The 20,211-nt window shown below is 38.5% G+C and overlaps 3 protein-coding genes across 5 annotated transcripts; all 3 read right to left on the bottom strand.

The window, feature by feature from the left end:
- Positions 1-3,154: 3,154 nt before the first annotated feature.
- si:ch211-12e13.1 (uncharacterized) lies at positions 3,155-6,079 on the bottom strand. Its single transcript, XM_067520998.1, has 5 exons — positions 5,774-6,079; positions 5,508-5,671; positions 4,705-4,962; positions 4,332-4,541; positions 3,155-4,250 (listed from the first exon to the last, which is right to left on the bottom strand). The coding sequence occupies exons 1-5, from the start codon at positions 6,004-6,006 to the stop codon at positions 4,054-4,056; spliced, it is 1,062 nt and encodes a 353-aa protein (XP_067377099.1). The 5' UTR covers positions 6,007-6,079; the 3' UTR covers positions 3,155-4,053.
- Positions 6,080-6,216: 137 nt separating this feature from the next.
- LOC137136033 (immediate early response 3-interacting protein 1-like) lies at positions 6,217-7,396 on the bottom strand. The gene is made up of 3 exons (XM_067520999.1): positions 7,227-7,396; positions 6,842-6,943; positions 6,217-6,719 (listed from the first exon to the last, which is right to left on the bottom strand). Exons 1-3 carry the CDS (start codon positions 7,315-7,317, stop codon positions 6,664-6,666), a joined length of 249 nt encoding a protein of 82 aa, XP_067377100.1. The 5' UTR covers positions 7,318-7,396; the 3' UTR covers positions 6,217-6,663.
- Positions 7,397-7,924: 528 nt separating this feature from the next.
- On the bottom strand, positions 7,925-19,971 carry LOC137136031 (mothers against decapentaplegic homolog 2). 3 transcript variants are annotated; one of them, XM_067520995.1, is made up of 11 exons: positions 19,790-19,971; positions 18,350-18,759; positions 16,890-16,979; positions 16,463-16,656; positions 15,997-16,131; positions 13,727-13,801; positions 13,168-13,221; positions 12,596-12,808; positions 12,315-12,452; positions 11,855-11,999; positions 7,925-10,221 (listed from the first exon to the last, which is right to left on the bottom strand). In XM_067520995.1, exons 2-11 carry the CDS (start codon positions 18,583-18,585, stop codon positions 10,098-10,100), a joined length of 1,404 nt encoding a protein of 467 aa, XP_067377096.1. In that variant the 5' UTR covers positions 18,586-18,759; positions 19,790-19,971; the 3' UTR covers positions 7,925-10,097. The 3 variants fall into 3 exon arrangements, with proteins under 3 accessions (XP_067377096.1, XP_067377098.1, XP_067377097.1); XM_067520997.1 differs by having other exon boundaries at positions 13,739-13,801; XM_067520996.1 differs by having other exon boundaries at positions 19,662-19,793.
- Positions 19,972-20,211: the final 240 nt, after the last annotated feature.

Here is a 20,211-nt window from a genome sequence, read left to right as displayed (position 1 = left end):
GAAGAGTTGCTAAAGTTCCAGATCCAGAAAAATACTTTTCTGCTTGATGTCATAAGTTTCAAACTTATGACAACATGTGGGGTCATAAAAGGGTGCAGAAACAGCAGTGTTTCCTTTTGGGTGCAGTCTCAACTTGCTCAGCTGGTGATGCTTCAGGAGCAGGTGATTCCTCTTTAGACTCCAACACTGTACCACTGGAAGTGGACAGCAGCCTCCCACACACCAGCTCAGCAGCTTTTCCGTTCATGTTTGACAAGTCTGTCACTGTTTTCTCTCTCAGTGACATGTCTCCATCATCGTCGTCATCTATCAGCACAAACTCCTTGAGGTAAACCATCCTCAACCCTCGATTCTCTGCTGATTCCTCAATGGTATCCACAAAGGTAAGAGTTGAACTTTCTGTCAGGGTCTCAGGTGGGTCTGTGGAGTTGTCTTCCAGCCCGGAGCAGGCCTGGCTGCTCGAATCCAGCATCCACATGGAGTTCCTGTGGAAGCTCTCATCATTCAAGCTGTCATTGGAGGTGACATCTGGCATCTTGGCATCTAGGCCAACAGTCTTGCTGTGGCAATTGTTCTCTGTGGCATGGCCATTTCTAGGATACATGTCAAAAGCCACCTTCTGGTAGTCATGGTAGCCCTGCAAATCCATGTTCCCTCTGGGAGAAGAGAAGGGGATGCTGGGAGTGCTGCCTTTTCCTTGCTTCTTTATTCATTTTTCCTTAATGCTCTGCAACAAGAGATTGTAGAGTGAAAACTCATTTTTGACCTCAGAAAATGTTGTCGAACGTTTCGGTAAACACAGAAAACGTACCGTGTCTACTGTGGCTCAGATGTGACACCAAACCTTGATGAAAGTGTGTTTAGGGTCAGACTACATGAAGATTACAAGTGAATGAAAATGAGGCTTAATGAAAAAAGGATTAGGATCAATTGTAGTTAAACTAACTACATTGCCATTATCTAAGTCCAACACTGCATAATAGGGTTTTATAACTACTTGAGTTAAAGGACTTGCACTGCAGTGACTTTAACACCAGGAAGCCACACTAGCAATTTTAGATATTTCTTTACTTATATTCAAAACTGGATGTAATAGTAAGTGACGATTTTTATATTGGGCAAAAACTAAAAACACTGTGATAAACAATTTAATCCATATAACCCATTCATGCAGACATGTTATTAGAATGCAGTATTAATATTATTCACTTCTCTAACACAGGAACTGGGGCAGGTAATAGTAAGTGCACTGGAGTTGTTTCATGAACAGTGGAGCGGTAAGAAAGAACAAGCAGTCATTTAGAATTGACTTCTCTGAATAAATAAATGAAGCTGGTACTTTTAAATGGAAGCAAAAAATAACTCAAACTCCCTGAGGATCAACTCTTTGAAGACAGAGACAGACGAACTCCTCTAAAGTGCTCTAACTGACACACTGAATGTGTGTCTGGTTCATGTTCTAACACACACACACACACACACACACACACACACACACACACACACACACACACACACACACACACACACACACACACACACACACACACACACACACACAGCTTTTCAGATCCCAACTGCCAGAGCTTTAGAAGCAGAGAATAGTATTTCTCTGTGTTTTACAAACTTGGTTTTAATCTGCAATGCACAAATCATTTCTAAGAACAGTTTAAAGTATTTACAGTAAGTACAAGACTACTTCAAGTGATGTGTTTTCATTTTACGAGTCTTCAAATGAAAAGCAACACACACCATACAGCAGCCTAACTGACTGACCTCTTACACTTCACTGACTCCTTGTACATGTGACAGAATCGGGACTTTATAAATGAATAATAACAGAAAATGTACATGTTAGCGTGCTCTACTCCAGCTTTTGGTGGTGACTGAGGAACAATGGATGAAAAATAGATATGATTTAAATACACTCATCGCACTTGGTGGGTGGCTCCTTTTGTCTCAGCAGTGACTGTGACAAGGTTAACAAAGAAATCAGTGGCAGGACAAAGAGAAAATAGACAACAGTTTTATCTTAAATAGTTTCAGCTGACCTTAAATCGCACAATGTACAGTGTATTATTAGTATTATAATTATAATTTATTGTATTTTATATTCACTTTTATTGATATCTTGTTACTTTATATAAACAAAGTATATATATTTTGTGTAACAGACAATGCAATGCACAAAATGTCCCTCTGGGGATTAATGAAGTATCTATCTATCTATCTATATTTTTGTCAATCAGCTATAGAATCTTAAAGTAATTCTGTCTTAAGGAACTCAGACTCATGATACTATTTATTGGCAAGCACGAGGTGAAGCATTTCCCTCAAAAAAAGAGTGACACAAAAGCTTTTGTGATTCTTTTAGCAGTAATTAGATTCAAGTGTCACCAAAGTCAGTTACCACCAGCTATGGGATGTAGACATGCAAAAGCCCAATTTTTTGAATATTTAAAACATGATTTTACCTTAAGTCCTCCTCAGTAGATCTCTGAGTAGATCTCTGCTCACCAGAAGTGTGTGTAATCACATGGCAAAGGGTGGGATAGCCCAATGTATGTCCTTTTGATCTCCAGTACAGCTGGTGGAACTGATTTCTCCTCTGCCTGGATGACTATTAACAGACTCCTTCACACAAACCCTCCCCTCTCCTTATAAACTAGAGATGAGGGGTATAGACTCCAATGATTGTTCTCACACTGGATAAAGATCTTTTGTCACTTAAGATTATGCTGCAGACTGTGTAAAGCTCACTAATTGATTTTAAAAACGTTTACAGGATGTTAATTTGTGATACTCTGAGGGAACTATTAGGTGATTTTCTGTAAATGTGGACAGAACCAATTTCTTTATGTCTAGTCTCTTTGCTATGTTAGGCTGTCTACTAGCTGTGTCTTCATATTGTGTGTACACAGACATAAGAGTGGTTTCTTAATAAGTGTTTCTCCTAAACCATTTCTTATAAGATAATATAAAAATTATATATATATATATATATATATATATATATATATATATATATATATATATATATATATATATATATATATATATATATATAGTTTTGAATTCAAGTAATTGAAATGTAGAGTGGTAATGCTGAGTAAACATGGTCTTTAAAAGTCAATTGTTTTGTTTTGGGTTTTTTACAATAATCTCAGAAAACCATAGATGAACCTTCCAGTGTTTTCTTTTGTACATTAGACATCCTCCAAGAATCCACCCCCCCCATTCCTTTAGTTACGGCATGGACTAAATGTGTTCGCATAAATAATACAAGAGAGCAGACCTTTCCAACACAAAAGCTCCAAACAGAAATATTAGATGGATCAAAGATCGGAAAGTCCATATTTCCTGTAGAAATACTGTCTACATTTGCATTATAATGAGCTGTAACATTTAACTATAACTATATATAAGTCGCTGCCTGTCTTGGCCGGGAGACTTGAAAAATAGATTTTTAATCTCATGAGTTTACCTGGTAAAATAAAAAATTAAAAAAGTATCTATTATAATGCTGTGGTTTTTAAAGGGATTTATGTGGTGCAAATATTTGTTGCCAAGCGACTTATTTGTGTTTTTCATGCTAAATGCCACTTGCTACAAACTAATACTTGACACACAGAGACTAAAGGTTCATTAAACTATTTATTGTCATTTAGTGCTTGTCACAGTCAACGTTATGAGCGCTAACATTGTCACAGATATTTCTGTGGCTGGAAACACCTTCATCAATAAAGGACGAGGTGCTTGGGGAAGTTGTTGCTCAGTTAGTAGGACAGTTGTCCATGAATCCCTCAGTTTGTAGTAGTGCAATCACCTACTTGCATCTGTCCAACAACAATTTCCCCAAAGGGATCAACAAAGAAGAAAGAAATAGTAATAATAATCACAATATATATATATATATATATATATATAAAAACTTTTTCAAAATTAAAACTATATAAATATTACAAATATTGGCAAAAAGTTAATCTTACTAACCAACCTTGATGCTTAGAATTACTCCGACAAGTCTAAAATTATATCAACCCTTTGGGTTAATCAAGACCTACAAATCATTCCTTCCATGTGTAATATTTTGCCTCCATGTTGTTGAATGTGAAATCTGAGGGCTGGGGGAGTCACCTGACCCCCATTTTTGGGTGGCTCCCAAAACCTGATGGTCACTTTGCCTGGTACCAGCAGAGTCTCCTTAAACTGGGCACTTATGTTGATAGGAGCTGTAATGAAGTCAACCCCTGATGACACAACAGAAGGTCAAAAGGTCTGACAAGACAAGCTGAAAACAACTCAGCACAACAGTTTTGCCTTTCGGATACCTTTGTGCTTTTCTATTTCAGCCAAGCAGAGTGACAGCATCCAAAGAGTTGGTGTGATCTGTGACCTGTAACCAAAGAGCCTTGTCACCAAAGAGAGGAGCCAACAGGGGAAGTAGCCAAGGGATGACCATGCAAACTGCAAGCAGGTGCCCCAGGGAACTCTGAGATCCACCTGCTTTTCGTTTTCTGACAAAGGCTCATCTGGTTTTCCTGTGAGAACAAGGAAATGTGACCAAGAAGAGTTAAAAATTTCTCTATTTTATGGTAATTAGAATGGAGAAATATTAAATGCAAGGCTGCCATAGCTGTAAGAGGCAGATGTGAATTTATATTCTTGCAAGTACGAGGCAAATAATATTGAAATAAAAAGTACCTGATTGTTTATCACTCTCACTTTCTGACTTAGGGAGGCATCTGCTATCTTTGTGATGCTTATTTTTGGACTGCAGTGTCAGGATGCTCTCCCACACTGGGCGTCCGGTATAAGAAGTGGCAGAAAGACAAATATCCACCTCCACCCCTGTGTCAACATGCCGGTACTCCAGGACTCGGACTTGCAGCATGAATGAACCCTTCTTAAGCTCATCAACTGGCTCAAGGGTTTTTAGACTCTGTTTCACAAGAACCAGACCTACAAAAGTGATTCACAATTCCATATTACAAACCATTTTAACATGGGGTACTTGCTGTGCAAAGACACCTAATATAATGTACTTGACGTCGTAGTTTCTAGGACACTCTTAAAAACGTATCTGATTTGAATAGTTCAGGCATTTTGAGTGTTTCAACTCAAACTTCTTTCTCCATCCTTAAATCAAATATTCTAAAAGATCCATTAATTGTAATTAAATAACTCTTAAGCAAAATTTTTATTCCATCATATTAATGAACTCTCTTTTCTACACACAGTCGCTTCCTATGTTAGTATCTGGGTTTACCTGACACCAGCTGATTCTAGATTACAGAAAGAAAGGTATTAGAATCTTTTCAGGCCAATTGATTCAAATATACTGATAAGATATACTGAATTTTAAAAGAACCTTAGTGCAAATCCATGCCCATTTAGAACTACTGCTTGGCACGATGCGTGGCTTGGATCTTGTGCATTATTATATTTTATATAGCAGTCTGCATTGCTCATCTTTCTGAAAGAGGTGTGCTTAATGGAAGTCTCACCTGCTGGACTGAGCCTGAAGTTTTCATGAGTGAGCACCATGAGCAGTAGCCTGCCACAGAGAAACTCCGGGAAGCACAATGGGAGGTCTCTATATTCAGTGTCTGGATAATCCCATCCGTAACCCGCAGCACTGCAGAAGCTCCTCAAAACAGGAGTGTGCAGCCTTATAAAATGATACACATACTAAAAACAGGGATGACCAGCAGATACCAACTTTGCACTAATTAAAATTCCTAACTGATGAATGGAAGTAGACGAAGCTCACCTGTTCTCGAGGGCTGTGAAAACACATTCACATGTGTTTACTGTAGCATACAGGTGACCTGTTCTCCTTGACAGGGATCTAGTCAAATATTTGATGTAAAGAAACAAGAAACTTGGAAGTTTCTCGCTGTGGAGTACATTTGTTTTCAGAAGCTTGTAGGAACAGTAAATGTGAACATAAGCTAAATACACAGAAAATACCGAGGACACAATGTAACTCTGTGTATTCCCCATTACTGCGTCTAATAGATATTTATATGTAACACGGCTACTCCCATCGTAATTAGTAGCTGTTACTCTGTACCACTACGTACACATTAATTTTTAAAACGAGCATTTCTTGACACACTATCTTAGAAGTTTCCTAATAGTACGGCGAGCGCCCTGGGACAAACAGAACAGCGTCGACTTTTGTTTTTGGAACAGGAAATGAACTCCACTAGGTGAAGTGTATAAATACTATTTATTCATGGGTATTTCTGCCAGAATACCGGGTATTACAAATAATGTACATGCTTTCAGTGTATAAAACACTAAACCTTCACAGTGGGCCACTCAGTGACATATATTATAGTTCTCGTTTCTATAATTTAGGAAAGTGTAAAAACATTTGCTTTGCTTAACCATATTTTTCCAAAAAATTAATTACGTATTTAGTGTTCGAGAATTTATTCTAGGATACTACTCAAAAGAAGACTAAAGTTAACCATTCTGAATTTCCGCATTTACGTATTATATTGAATTACTATTCTTAACAAGAGTCCTATGTATTGACGTCAAATATCAAATGGCAACAGTCGTTATTAGGCAGACAGGAGACATTCTGTGTGTCAAAGAGATTGTGGTTCCTGAGATGATCTCCTGGTTTCTCCCATCTTCGCACAGTCGTCTTCATCCAAACAAAAGCAACAGCACAATGCAGACGGCATTCACTCCAATCAACGGCACTGTAAAGAACCACGAACAGGGAAGGACGATGAGGCTTAAGCTAGATACTGTGCATTTTTATTTTCCTCATTCACCCTTTTACTTTTACACAAATGGTCTGTGTGCTGGTGTAGAGACCCACCTCTCATGACTGTCCTCACAGAGCGAATAAGGTTCAATAACTGGACTTTGACTCCTGGTTCATCACCAAATCCTCCTATACTCTGGTCCACTCCCCATCCGACTGAAGGTTGGTAGCCAGACACGTTACTCACATAATACACAATGCTTTGGCTAAGAAGTTTAATAGGCATTTTAACAAAAGGTAATTATTATTATAAAATTATTATTAATAAAATTATTATTAAATACTGCTGCTGCTGCTGTTGTATATTTGTTGTTATACCAATAAGTCGATGAATTTTAGCAATTAACTAGCTTAGCATTTAGTTAATGGTAAGTTATCAGGTAGTCAGCGTTAGCTAACGTAATTTCAGTTGGAAACACATTTGACTACAAGAACTTACATTTACTGAGAAATCTTTCTTCGTGCAATACAGCAACAGCATTGACGCACAGAACTGCTGCTTGAATGAGAGAATACAAAGTAAATGCCATGTTGTGTCTAATAGTAGCGAGCTGTTGGCTAACCGACAGTATTTACTTCTGACGGAGCCTACGGTGCCCGAGGAAGGACATAAAATGCGATTTTGCGGATCTCAAACGTCAGAACTGATGATGGTAGTTTCCTTTACGTAGAACCACCGTCGAAAGTACACAACTTATAAAAATTAATAAACAATAAAACCATAATTTGCAAATATTCCATTTAAATGAATGAAAGGTCAAGAATGACCTTGCTAACGAAACTGCATGAAACATATACATGAAAATTCAAACTACACGTTATACAGCTTTGTCCTTTCATAACGGCACATACATTACAATAAAAAAAAGTACCTCAAATTTGTAATAAATTACTCTAGGAACTAGATCACCTTCTAGCCCCTCTTAAAGTTAAGAGATATTGTAAACCAAATTTAGAATTTACCTAAAATTGACCTAAAATTAAATATCAGTAGTTGTTACATTAGCTCGTGTCCATGTGTAACATTGTTTAATAATTAGTGTTTATACTAAATCTGTCAATTCAAACCAGTAGCTTTATGTTAAATCTTTGGTTGTCAGTGACAACTATTATAAACATAACACACAACCTCAGGAATCATGAGAATAAAAATCTTTATTAGTGTTTTATGAAGTCTGCATAATATGCCACACGCCTGAGAAGCTTATGGTCAGAAAAAAAAAAAAAAAAAAAAAAAAAAGAAATAAAATAAAACAAAAAAAATAAAAAACAAGAACTGCTCTATCAATATCGCCCTCTACTGGTAAAACAACTGCAACATCTACTGTACTGACTTTGCTTTGCAAAAAGATTACTGTTAAATACACACACTGTACTATTATGTATATGTATGTCTGGTCCACGTCAGTTTTTGTAATGTATTTTTTTCACATTCATATGTTGTAGGCCAAAGATAAAAACAATGTAACACTGGACCCTAACACATGGTTCAGTTCTCCAAATCCAATCTTCACTAGGTGCACTTAAAGTACAATCACTAGTGCCATCAGGTAAACACATTTACAGCAAAAAGAAGGGAGAGGAGAAAACACGTTAAACTCACAACAGCCACGTCATGACAGTAATGGCAGAGTTTAAGCTAGTAAATCTTGTACATACTGTATTTTATAGACAGAACAAATACAATACACATTAACACAGAATGTCCCAGTGTGCAGGCACATACGCTCTTCTTTTTTAATGGAAGAAAACAGCTCTCCTCCTATGTTTGTGTAACATTTTGAAAGCCAATTATATCTTGTTGACCCCAACCCGCTTAGCTAAGCACCAAAAGGCTACAAAGAGGTCACTTGTGTTTTTCTAAAAGAAATTATGAGGGAAAAAAAAAAGTGGGATGAATAAATGAATGGCCATTACAAAGTTTTACATGCTTCTACAATTATTAAAATCAGTGTAGGAAAGAAGATTGTGGGTGGGTTTGGGGAAATCTCGTTTTATGTACTTTAAATGCACCAGATTTCTTTGGAAAAAACAAAGGAAAGAAACAGACTACACATAATGTGATGCACTCAATTTCTTTCCTTAAAAAAATAAAGGCAAAGCTGCTATGGGAAACAAATTGAAACTTGGGTAAAACTAAGGAATGATTCATGCCTTCCATGTCACTTTAGAAATAACTGGTTTTGAAAATATTACTTTAATAAAAAGTGAACAACAGAAATTTTTTTAAGTATATATATATATAAAATACAAGAGAATACAAAAAGTAGCAAAACGATGGGCATATAGGCTAAAAACAGAATGAATTCAATATACCTTCAATTTCTCCTTGTGAAACCTTTAATGCTTCACCTTGGAGACCCCTGGGACTCCCAGTGTCATGTCAAAAAGAGAGAAAAAGCTTTTATAACAGCTAATATTCTCTGGTTCCTGCCCAGTGCACCCTTCAAAACCTGGTACACATTTCTTTAGCTCCCATACCAGGCATCATCAGTGAGGATGTAAAAAAATCAACTAAACCAAGAACACATAGTATGCCATATAATGACAAAGAAATAAACTACAGCCAGACTTAGTTTGCAGTTTCTTTAGGGTTTCTGAATTCTTCTTTTTTTAACCTAACATTCCTATTTGTCCATTAAGAGGTATGTCTTATAACGACACACGAGTTACAAAAAGGGCCGTGCTGGCAGTCAATTTAATCAAATTTCAGAAACATTGCAGTGTTTCTTTCAGAGTAGAACAGCCACGACCGCCATTGTTTTTTTGCCAAGCCACCTCCCCTGACAAAAGATGGGGCCCACGTTTCCCAGAGAAAAGTAAACTTCGGTTCAGAACAATAGCTGGGGTGGGCTGGAACAAAAATCATTTTAGCATTCAAGCTTGTGTAGCTCATACAAGCAATCTCCAATACTGAGAGACTATTCACAGATATTTTTGGTATTTCCTCACTTCCTGGACTAAAAATCAATATACATTTTTATTTGTACCACAAATAGATCTAATATTAAGGATTTGGAGAAAGAAATTTAACAAGGTGCATGACATAGATGGGTAACAAAGTGCCAATCTTTTTTTTTTTTTACTGAAAAGTCTGTATGAGTATGAGTGCAACAGTGTAGGTGCATTTGCTCTTCAGTGTTTTAAAAGTTAAAGAGGAATGTGGAACTGAGCCACAAATACTATTAAGTATGTTACAGAAAATTCATTCTGTGTGTGGGAGGGGGTCCATTTTCATGAATGGACTAACAACTTCAGAATTTAATGATCTTTGCAATGGGCTGTTTTTGGGGGGTGTTTCCTTAGCCACTTAGGACATACTGGAGCAACGTGCTGATGGGGAACCCATCTGGGTCAGAACTTTGTCCAGCCACTGTAGGGGACCGTTCAAATGCAGCTCGATCCAGCAAGGAGTGCTTGTGACAGTCTGCCGCCTGTGGAACAAAGACATACACGTTTGTCTGAGCTGTACTGTACTGATACACAATGTATAATGCTTTATAACATCAACTGTTGCTAATAAGAGGATATTTTACTGTACAGGTCTAAACATTAAGAGATTCATTGTAAAGGAATTGTGTGTGTGCAAAAATAAACCTCCATAAATGATAACAAAAAACATTCCTGCTCTTAGTTTAACTATTTGCGTGACACCTTTTATTGTCAATCATAAACCATAATGATGGTACCTTTAGGCCTGCCACCTGAAAATCAATAGCCCCTTTCACACATGCACTGGAATTTTTACATTATCGTGACATTGTCAGAAGGGGTGTTATGTGTGAACACAAAATGTCTAAGTGAGATGCTTCTGACATTATCCAGACCTTATCCTTATCCCTAGTTCAATGTTCGTATTATGTGTGTGTGCTCATGCTCGCAGCATGCTGCTTTGTCCCGATTTATCAAGAGGATTTAATGCGAGTGCATGAGCATTACCCATGCTGTGATGACAATGCAGCTGAGTGATAGAAACTATGTTTTATTCAGATGCACAACTCTGATGTGCTGTAAACAAAACACTGTTTCCCACAGCTTAACTTTTCCATCATGTTGTGCCTCTTGTGTGCACTGATCGAGCACTGAAGTCGAGCTGAGTTTCACACAAGAGGACGCTTCTCACTTGGGGGATCTCCCGCTGTGTGTGTTATATGTGTGAAATATAACTCGGGCAATGTCCAGATGATGATGATTTCCCCTGACATTCTCCGGAGGTCATATGTGAAACAGGCTAATGAGACTAATCACTTCTCACAGTCAGAGATTCTTCATATAGAGGAGTTTATTTTGTTAGTGTGTATTAGCCCACAAAAAGAGGCTGATGAGGAATTATAAATAAATGGATTTATAAATATATGGTTTTATTATCTCGCAGTGCTAGCCTGTGCAATAAATACAATTAAATTAAAAAATATATAATAATAATAATAATAATAATAATAATAATAATAATCAGAGCAAGAACAGGCACTGATGGTTAACAGAAGTGAGAAGCTAAAACGTGCGGTGGAATGGTTGGTAAACTAGGTGAGCTGTAGCAATGGCCCAGACGGGAATTGCAGGTGATATTGTTTCAGTTTTAAAACCCATGGTCACTCTAATAGAGTTATTGTCACAGGACATTAAAAGTTTAATGTCTGCCACAAGCTTATGATCAAGAATGAAGATACACCACTTCTGAGTGTGCAAGAATAACAACACAGCTCACATCAGAATGTGACAGGAGGTGAGAGCTGACAGGGAGACTTCAAAGTTGTGATTCTTAAAGCATGTTTAACAAGACATTTGTTTAGGCCTATTTATTTACATGTTATTTTAACGGGTTAAAGGAAATTAAAAAAAAAAAAGAGATTATAAAAGCTTAAGGTAAACAGAAATATAGGTAAGCTGCCAGCCTCATATGGTAGCTTGTCAATTTTTAAATGCTCAAAAATGTTTCCATTAATCTCTTGCATTTCTCAAAACCAATTCTAATGGATTTTCTGATTGCCAAATAGTCAATGTGGGGGAAAAAAAAGAAAACTGAGTTGGGTACATCTCTAAGAACTACTAAGAAGACTGACTCACCTGTACTCGGCTCCCCAGCCTTTGACGAAGCTCATGCGGATGGTGCACATCCTGGTGAGCTGATATACTGCTTCAAAGCCCTGGTTGACTGATTGAGCCAGCAGGGCTGCAAATTCCTGGTTGTTGAAAATTTTTAGATTACAACCTAAAGGAACACAGATAAACAGGCAGTAGTTTAAGTAACATTTACTGCCCAGCATTTTTGGGTAATGTTCATTGTTGGCCCTAGTTTCATTCACAGGGTTTTCTGTTTTATAATCACATTTGTTATCACGCATACTAACCCATATTTCACAATGTCTTTCTTTAAAGTATGACAGTTTATTAGTATAACAGTTTAACCTAATAGTGAGCATGGCATTGTGCTGTAGATGTGGGTTACTTATGCCTATTCAGTGTGTTATTTTGTTGTGCTTGCTGTCAATACATGTCCCAAATTGTACAGAGATGATATCTTTACCTGGAGGAATTTTACACACTGTTGCTGGATGCCAACCATATCGCTGGTTGCAGTTTGGACTCTGGACAAAGATAGCGCTATCACTCAGGCACTCTGCAAATACTTCGCCTCCAATGTAGTAGAGTCTAACTCCTCTTCCTGAAAACAAAGATACCCTATTTGCTCATCAAGTACAATAAACATGAGACTTTAACAAGATGTGTCAACATCCATACCAGTCAACACAAAATGTAAGGGCCTATTAGTTTGTCTACAGACAAGTTATGACTGTTAAGTCATACCTATGTGCCTCCGGGTCATCTCCACAGTGGCATTCCTGTTGACATTAGACAGCAGGCCCAAGCAGAAACGCTCAGAGTTTGATGGATCAGTGAATCCGTCAACTGTAAGTGAGGGCTGCGAGGCGTGGAACGTCTCCCCCACACGCTGATTCAGTTCGTAGTAGGCTATAGAGCACCAGAAGGCTGGCTCCGAGTAAGTTACTGGCTGCAGGTCTACAGTAGAGCATAACGTTATTGAGGTTTATCCCAGTTGTGTCTTTTTAATAAAAGGACTACACATACCAGGTCTGGAAAAACAACAAGTTCTCATTAAAGGTGTTACATTGGCCCTAAATGGCATTTGTGTGCAGTGGCTATTTGTTTTACTGTATGTGGTTCAGTAAAGCTGCATAATGTATAAAATATGTATTTGCGGAAATCCAAAATATTGTGCACAAAAATTTAACTGATAATCGGCATTCATGTCATCTAACTCGTATATATGTGTGTGTGTATAAAAATTACTAAAGTACTGCACATGCTTGTGTGTTCTGTATTTGTATTGTTTTAGGTAGAAAGAATCTGTATCTTACCCATGCTGTGATTGACAGGCGACAGAGTACTGGGAGAGAGCTCTGCTGGAGAACCTGACAATAAATAAATACATACATTTAAAAATAAAAATAAAAATAAATAGAAGAAAGTCATTGATATAGAGGAGTTCACGTGAGACCCTGCAGGGGGTACTAAAGGGTTAATATAAAATTTGGGCCTAATTTGCTAATGAATGACAAAATGGTCACGGTAAAACAGATCAGTTTGTATTACTGTAAATAAAAAATATTACACAACAAATGCCTTATCTGGTGCACCTTAAACCTTGCTTGTCATTAGATTGATGAAATTAAACAGACAGAAAATTTACAACTACAAAGAACAAAATCATTGGTGCATATAACAATGGGTAGTTTGCGGTTTTAATTAACACACCAATGATGTAAACACACTCCGAGGCCAAGAATTGTTATCTAGCCAGTAGGAAAGAAAAGACACACAAGTTTCTAGAGCACTTCAAAGGGGTCTCACATGCATTTGTCCTAATGCATGGTGAAACGATAAACAACAATAGAAGGAGGTGCTAGACTAGGCTACCTGTGTCCATACTTTGATTCATCTGTTGATCGCTGGCCTCTCCATCCTCACTAATGTAGCCTGGTGGAGGAGTTTCTGTTAAGACAATGAAGACAGAGAAATAAATCAGCCGAGATGTAATTATTTAATACAACTAATGAATTGTAAGACATATTTACTAAAATCACATTATCTTTTCTGAAGTGATGTAAATAGTAAAACAAGAACGAGAAGTCAGCCTCTCTTGGTCACCTAATGACAGAAAGAAAGACAGACACAGGAAGACAGAAAGAGATCCACAAAAAAAAAAAAAAGAAAGAAAAAAGAAACGAAAAAATAATTGTAGCAACTCACAGCACACCATTCTTGGCAGAGTAAGTAGAAATAAATAAAGTAAAATAGAGTAAACTGCCTGATAGGTATAAATACTTGATCTGCAAAAGACCAAATGTAAAAACTTATTGGCACAGGAATAAGAGCTTCGCCATCATAACCAACTATTTTAATGTATATTCTGTAGTACAATGGCAGTTCTTTGGTAAAAGCCACCAGCAGCTTCTTCAGAAGGTAACAGCTGAAAGAGGTGGGGACCACGATGAGAAGGGTCATTAATGATTTTATTATCCCTGTGGACATAACATGACATGGTGAGGTCTTCCAAAGGGGGCAGTGGGCAGCCAACAATAATTTCTGCAGTTTTATTAGTCTCTGCAGGGCTCTTTTGTCTTCAGCAGAGCAGGCTGCGTACCACACCGTGATACATTATGTGAGCATTATTACATCATTACATTATGCTCTCTAATATCACCTGGTAAAAGCCACCAGGAGCTTTTGCTGCACGCCATTCTTTCTGAGCACTCCAAGGATGTGGAGTTGTTGATCTTCTTTGATAATTTCTGTGGTATTAGGTGAACAATAGAGGTTCTCAGAGATGTGGATGAATAAGAATTGGATTGAAGACAAAGAATGTCTGCACTCTTCCTCCTCATTACTGAAGGGAGGTGCAGGGCCTGTGTCACATTTCCTCCTCCAGTCCAGTATAATCTTCTTCTTGTTTATGGTGTTCAGTGCCAGGTTATTCACCAAACACACCCTCAACAGTCTCTGTACCTCGCGCCTATACGCTGACCCATCTTCCCCTTAAAGGAGTCCAAACAAAGTTGTTTGTCAACTAGAATGTCTAGGATGATTGTATTGAAGGTGGAGCTATAATAGATGAAGAGCATCCATGTGTAGCACTGTTGACGTACCAGGTGGCTCTGCGCAGTGTTTACTATGGCATTATCAATTGACCTACTGGCCCGATATGTATATTGATGTGTGTCAGCAGAGGGTGGGAGTCTAATTTGAATGTGTTGTAGAATCAGTTCCTAGAAGCACTTCATTATTACTAGCCTCACTGCAACTGGTCTGTAGTCTTAAGGTGTACTGTAGCTGGCTTTCTGGGGACTGGTATAATAACTCTTGACCTTAAACAGGATGGAATGGGAGGTGTTAAAGATGTCCAAGAAGACCCCTGAGAGCTAGTCAGCACATGTCTGTAGTACTTTACTGGGCAATCCATCCACTTTGGCACCATTTCTTGAATTCACTGACCTAGAATGTGCTCCTCCTCATGTTCCTCCAGAGCAATTTTGTGAGAGTTGGCAGTATATCCACAAAATGTGCAAAGAAGCCATTTAGCTCGTCAGCCAATCAGTGCATTTACATTAACTTAAGTAACCAGGATACAGTCTGCTTTCTCTTATTAATCCTGATTTCCAAAAGGAGTGTAGGGGATTAGGAAAACCTGATTTCCCCAGCGAATTCTGTTTTAAATGTTTAATTTATATTCTTTCCTATTATGCCTTTTTAGCCTCTTTGATGCCTCGATCTAGCAGCACTATACAGGGCTCTGTCACCGACCAAAAAGCCGTAGTTAGTCTTTTGTAGGGGTGCTTGGACCTCATGTGTCATCCAGGCTTTCTAGGTGAGACATCTATTAATGCTTTTTGTGATAGCAACATTGTCTACACAGCATTTGATGGAACAGTCTAATATTCTGCCAGATCCTCGTTTTCAAATAAGTCCCATTCAGTGTCATAAAAAGCAATGGGAATGTACAGCTTAACTTATACCAGATATGGACAATTATGTGTGTATTTATTTAGTACAATATCAGTATGAGGGAAATATCTCAAACTGCTACATGAAATCTGGCTAAGTATTATTTAAGTATTGTGTGTATTATTTAAGCATTTAAGTATTATGTTACCCTTTAGTGAAGTAGTCAAATATAAATGTAAACCCACCTGGTATATAGTTGTTTGGAGGTTCAATTCCTGCAGGAAAGTTTGTGTTCTCAGGTATGGAATGAGTGTAGTCATCCAGAGGTGGCAACTCTGGCAGGATTTCTGAGTGTCTTGGCACAAGAACGGGAGGCAGCACTGCAATTTTAGGTAAAGGTGACAAAAGAGATGGGGAGGAATTATTAAACTACAAACAGGAAAAAGTTTGCCAGGGTTACCTAGTTATTAACAATGTGTGTTTAACACTTTATGTAAAGTGAGTTACCAGGACAGTAAAACTAAACTAAAACAGGAAGCTTAACCAAATAGAAAAGGGTGCATTATAGCCTGACCAATAAAATAAGTGTGTGGCTTTGCTTACTGAGAAGTTCAACTAAATGCTACTGTTGAATAACAAATGTATTCAAAATGCTGCTTAGCATTTAGTCGAACTTTCCAAGTGTCAGTTTGAGCCGCCAACTCTTCTTACCTGGGGTCTCCACTCTCTGGTAGTGGTATGGGTTGATGCAGACCTCGTCCTTCTTTAGGTGGAAGGCATACTCACAGGCCTCAATGGCGCGCAGCTCATGGTGACTGTGAAGGTCGGGCCATCGCCACAAGCGGCAGTAGATAACATGGGGAAGCCCCTTCCTGTGGGAGACCTGGAGGCGGCCATCCAGCGATCTGATTGAACAGCAAACAGGAGATGGTGGTGAGACAAGGTAGAGGATGCACAGGAGAAGAGGGTGACACATAATATGGCCAGGTGGGGAAAGGAAATGGAGATGGATTAGATGGAGTGGTTACGAGAACGAGAATCAAGATGTTCTCAATGTTCGTCACTTCCAAAAATCATAATGACAAGTTTCCCATATTAAAGTTGTATGCAACACCATACAATAGTTGAGGATAGTCACCTGGTTTGGTCAGGGTAGCTGTATAGGCCTGATGTATCCCACTGTTCTATCGTATTTGGTGTACTCAGTCCCCATATTTCAGAGCAATTGCTGTGCACAGAGAAAACAACAAAATAAAAACAAAAAACAAATGATAAACATGGGACATGGCTCATTCAGGAATATCAATATGGGTAATGTGAACATTAAAAGGCCTCTTTTATTGGAGTCTTATGGCAAAATAAACACAATAAAGACAAATTAATTTTAAGCTGTGGAAATGAAAGATGGGAACTTCAAATAAGAGAAGCCTTTTTGACAGAACTGAAAAAAAAAAAAATGAACATGAGACAGCTGACACACACAATGAGTAGGACAAAGAGCATTCTTCAACAGCATGGCACTTTATCAAAACACTGAAAATAATTCCAAACATTTTCACTACAGTCACAACTTATCTGAAGACATTCAAATAAACATTACCAGACAAACAATGGCAAAAAGAGTGGAAAAAAATGGAGAAGGCAACCTTTTTTGGGGGGGTGGGGGGGCGCATTCTCAAAACATTCACAAGAAAATGGCCAAAAATAGGGAAAACATTGAATGAGGACAAATGAGTAGTTGCTTCTGAATAACAGGACAATAACAAATTGTACAGATTAAAGGCTACATATACACAAAAAAACATATATTACATTTTAAATTTAGTGGGATTGTAACTACTATTTAAGCATTTTTGGGGGTTTAATACAGGGTAGGAACCCAACTTGAGTCTAACCACAACTTGTACATAATAGTTCAAAGCCAATTTTTTTATCCATTTGCTGAATGAGTACCAATGAGGGAGCAGGCTCCTCAGTTAAAATCCTTTGTATGGCTGGTGGAAATGTCAAATCTGGCATTGTTTTGGGTTTATAGAACACCCTAAAAAATAATTTGATTCACATCAAGCTAGCCACTATATCTCTACAAATGTAACAGTGAGGCCTAGAACAGTTCTCAGGCGATAACAAGCATACCACTATCTATAGACATACAAACATCTGACGTGTTACTTGGCAGCACATCAGTGAGGAGTAAATCTGTTAACACAGTGTTCCCACCAAACGTGACTCTGGGACATCAAGGCTAGCTGGCTGATAAAGAGAACATCTTCTTTCAGCCTTTTAATATCTGTCAACCCATGAAAGTAAAACTGTAAACAAACACCGATTTGAATAATTCAGGTCATCTATGATGAGAAGTGTTTGTTCCATTTTTTAGCATCCCTAATCAAACCATCACATTTGTTACACAGAATGCTTCATGAATATGATGCCAACAGAAAAAGAAGAAGCAGCCTGCCAACTGCTAACAACCAGTGATTTGTGGATTTCCATTAGACAGAGGTCTCATCAGAAGCACACTTGCCGAAAGAAGTAACAGTGACAGATCTTTCTCTGTCCCTATATTGAAGTGTAATAAAGTGTTAAGCAGTGTACCTCGGGATGGTGACACACTTGGTGTTGCAGTTCTGTGTGGTGATAGCTTTCTCTAGCTCATCCAGCTGCCCTGTTTTCTTCAGCTTCTTCACTAAGCTCTTCACAGCCTTCTCACACCATTTCTCCTCTTGGCCATTCTGCTCTCCACCTCCCGCTCCACCTGGGCCACTAGTTGACTTCTTCCAGCCCAGCAGCCTCTTTACCACAGGGGGAGTGAATGGCAAGATAGAGGACATCTTAGCTGGACAAGCTGAGTCTCCAGGGGACTCAACACACACGTTCACACACACAGTCAGAGGGGACCTTGAGCAACAGTTTGGGCCCTTGCTCTGATTGGGCCCCCTCTAGTGACCAGCGAGTTACAGTGTGGAAGCCAGTGCAAGCAGGGTGTAATCAAAAGAGATGGACACCTTGGAAGAAAGTCACACAAATTACATCATTAAAAACAAACAAACAAACATCTAGGCTCATTAAAGCATTAAAAAGACACAGATGTAATCAGTGGAGCTCTGAAAAGTGAATTAAATGATGTAGTATTTGTGGAAGGGCCATTGCTAACACTATAAAATTACGTCTTGGTCGAAATTAAACATTTGGTGAGTTGAACAAGCAGAAATGTCCACTTGACGCGAGCTTGTCACTAACACTTCTGGACATCCAAGCTAGCTAGCTCGTAGACTTATGAAGTTAACACAGCGTGTGCCTCATGTCGCATTCCGCACATAGAAACTGTCACGACCAGCTATTACCGACAACAATGAACAACACAATGAACGATATCAAACAAATATGCAATGTTACAAGACAAGTATTATTTGACAGCCCCCCCCCCTCCTCCCACCAAGTGCTAACACCAAATGGCTTTGCAAGGCCGGCTGCTAGCTACCTGATGATGGTAGTGGTGGTGGGGGCTGTTTGACTCACAACAATAAGTTCACTAACATTAACGTTAGCTTGTACTTAAGAGCAAACCGCTGAAATAGTTAGCCAAGTCCGAAGGGCAATAGTTAACGTAACTTTGCAGATCGAGAGGAAACAGAGTATCATGTAGCTAGGTCTGCTAACATTAGCTTAACGAAGCTAGCTGCCAGCTTGTTATCAAAAATCCTTTTGTTGTGATCCACAAAAAAAACTCCTATGCGGAACAGTCAAGTCGCGCTACTTTGCTACCCATCGTCAGCTTGTCAAAATTAATCCGGGATATAACGATTCCGGTAACATAAAATGTCACTTTATACATTTTAACGGTGCATTTATTTTCCTCCAATACTGATTCTGTATCTTGGTGACTTTTAGTAAAATAAAAAGGTACCAAAATGAGTTAGCATCTCGGACGAACTCTTCCAAACTGAGCCTTGGCTCCCGCTGGCTAACGGAGCTCTCACACAAAACAACATGCTTCAAAGTCGAGAAAGCAGCTCGAAGCACTTCAATAGTTACCCCAGTTTAAAAGTCCAACGCCCAGCTTTTTCAGAAAAGGTGTGCCAAGCCCGCTAAACACTTGGCTGACATAAAAATGCCTTTACTGTAGAGTACTATAGCTGATTTGAGGAAGATTTCTTGGCTCTTCTCAAGTTGCTACTGGTGCTACTGAAGCTAGTTAGCTAGGTTAGGTAGGTTAGGTAGAGCGGAACGACAGGACAAACACGATGACTACGTACGAGCGCTTAATCCCGCCTATTCAAAAAGTGATTGGAGGATCATAACGAGACATACTCTGAATACTGGCTGATGTCCTTGACAATCCTTTTTGTTTATTTGACAGCATGGCTCTGTAGCTGTCATTCAAAGAAGTTTGGAGGCGAAAGCAATTTTTACCTCGTTACTCAATGAATAACAACAACAGAAACAGAAACAAAAAC

Source organism: Channa argus, chromosome 11, assembly GCF_033026475.1.
Source record: "Channa argus isolate prfri chromosome 11, Channa argus male v1.0, whole genome shotgun sequence".
In the NCBI taxonomy this organism is placed as follows: Eukaryota; Metazoa; Chordata; class Actinopteri; order Anabantiformes; family Channidae; genus Channa; species Channa argus.
This window is presented reverse-complemented; position numbering and strand designations above follow the sequence as displayed.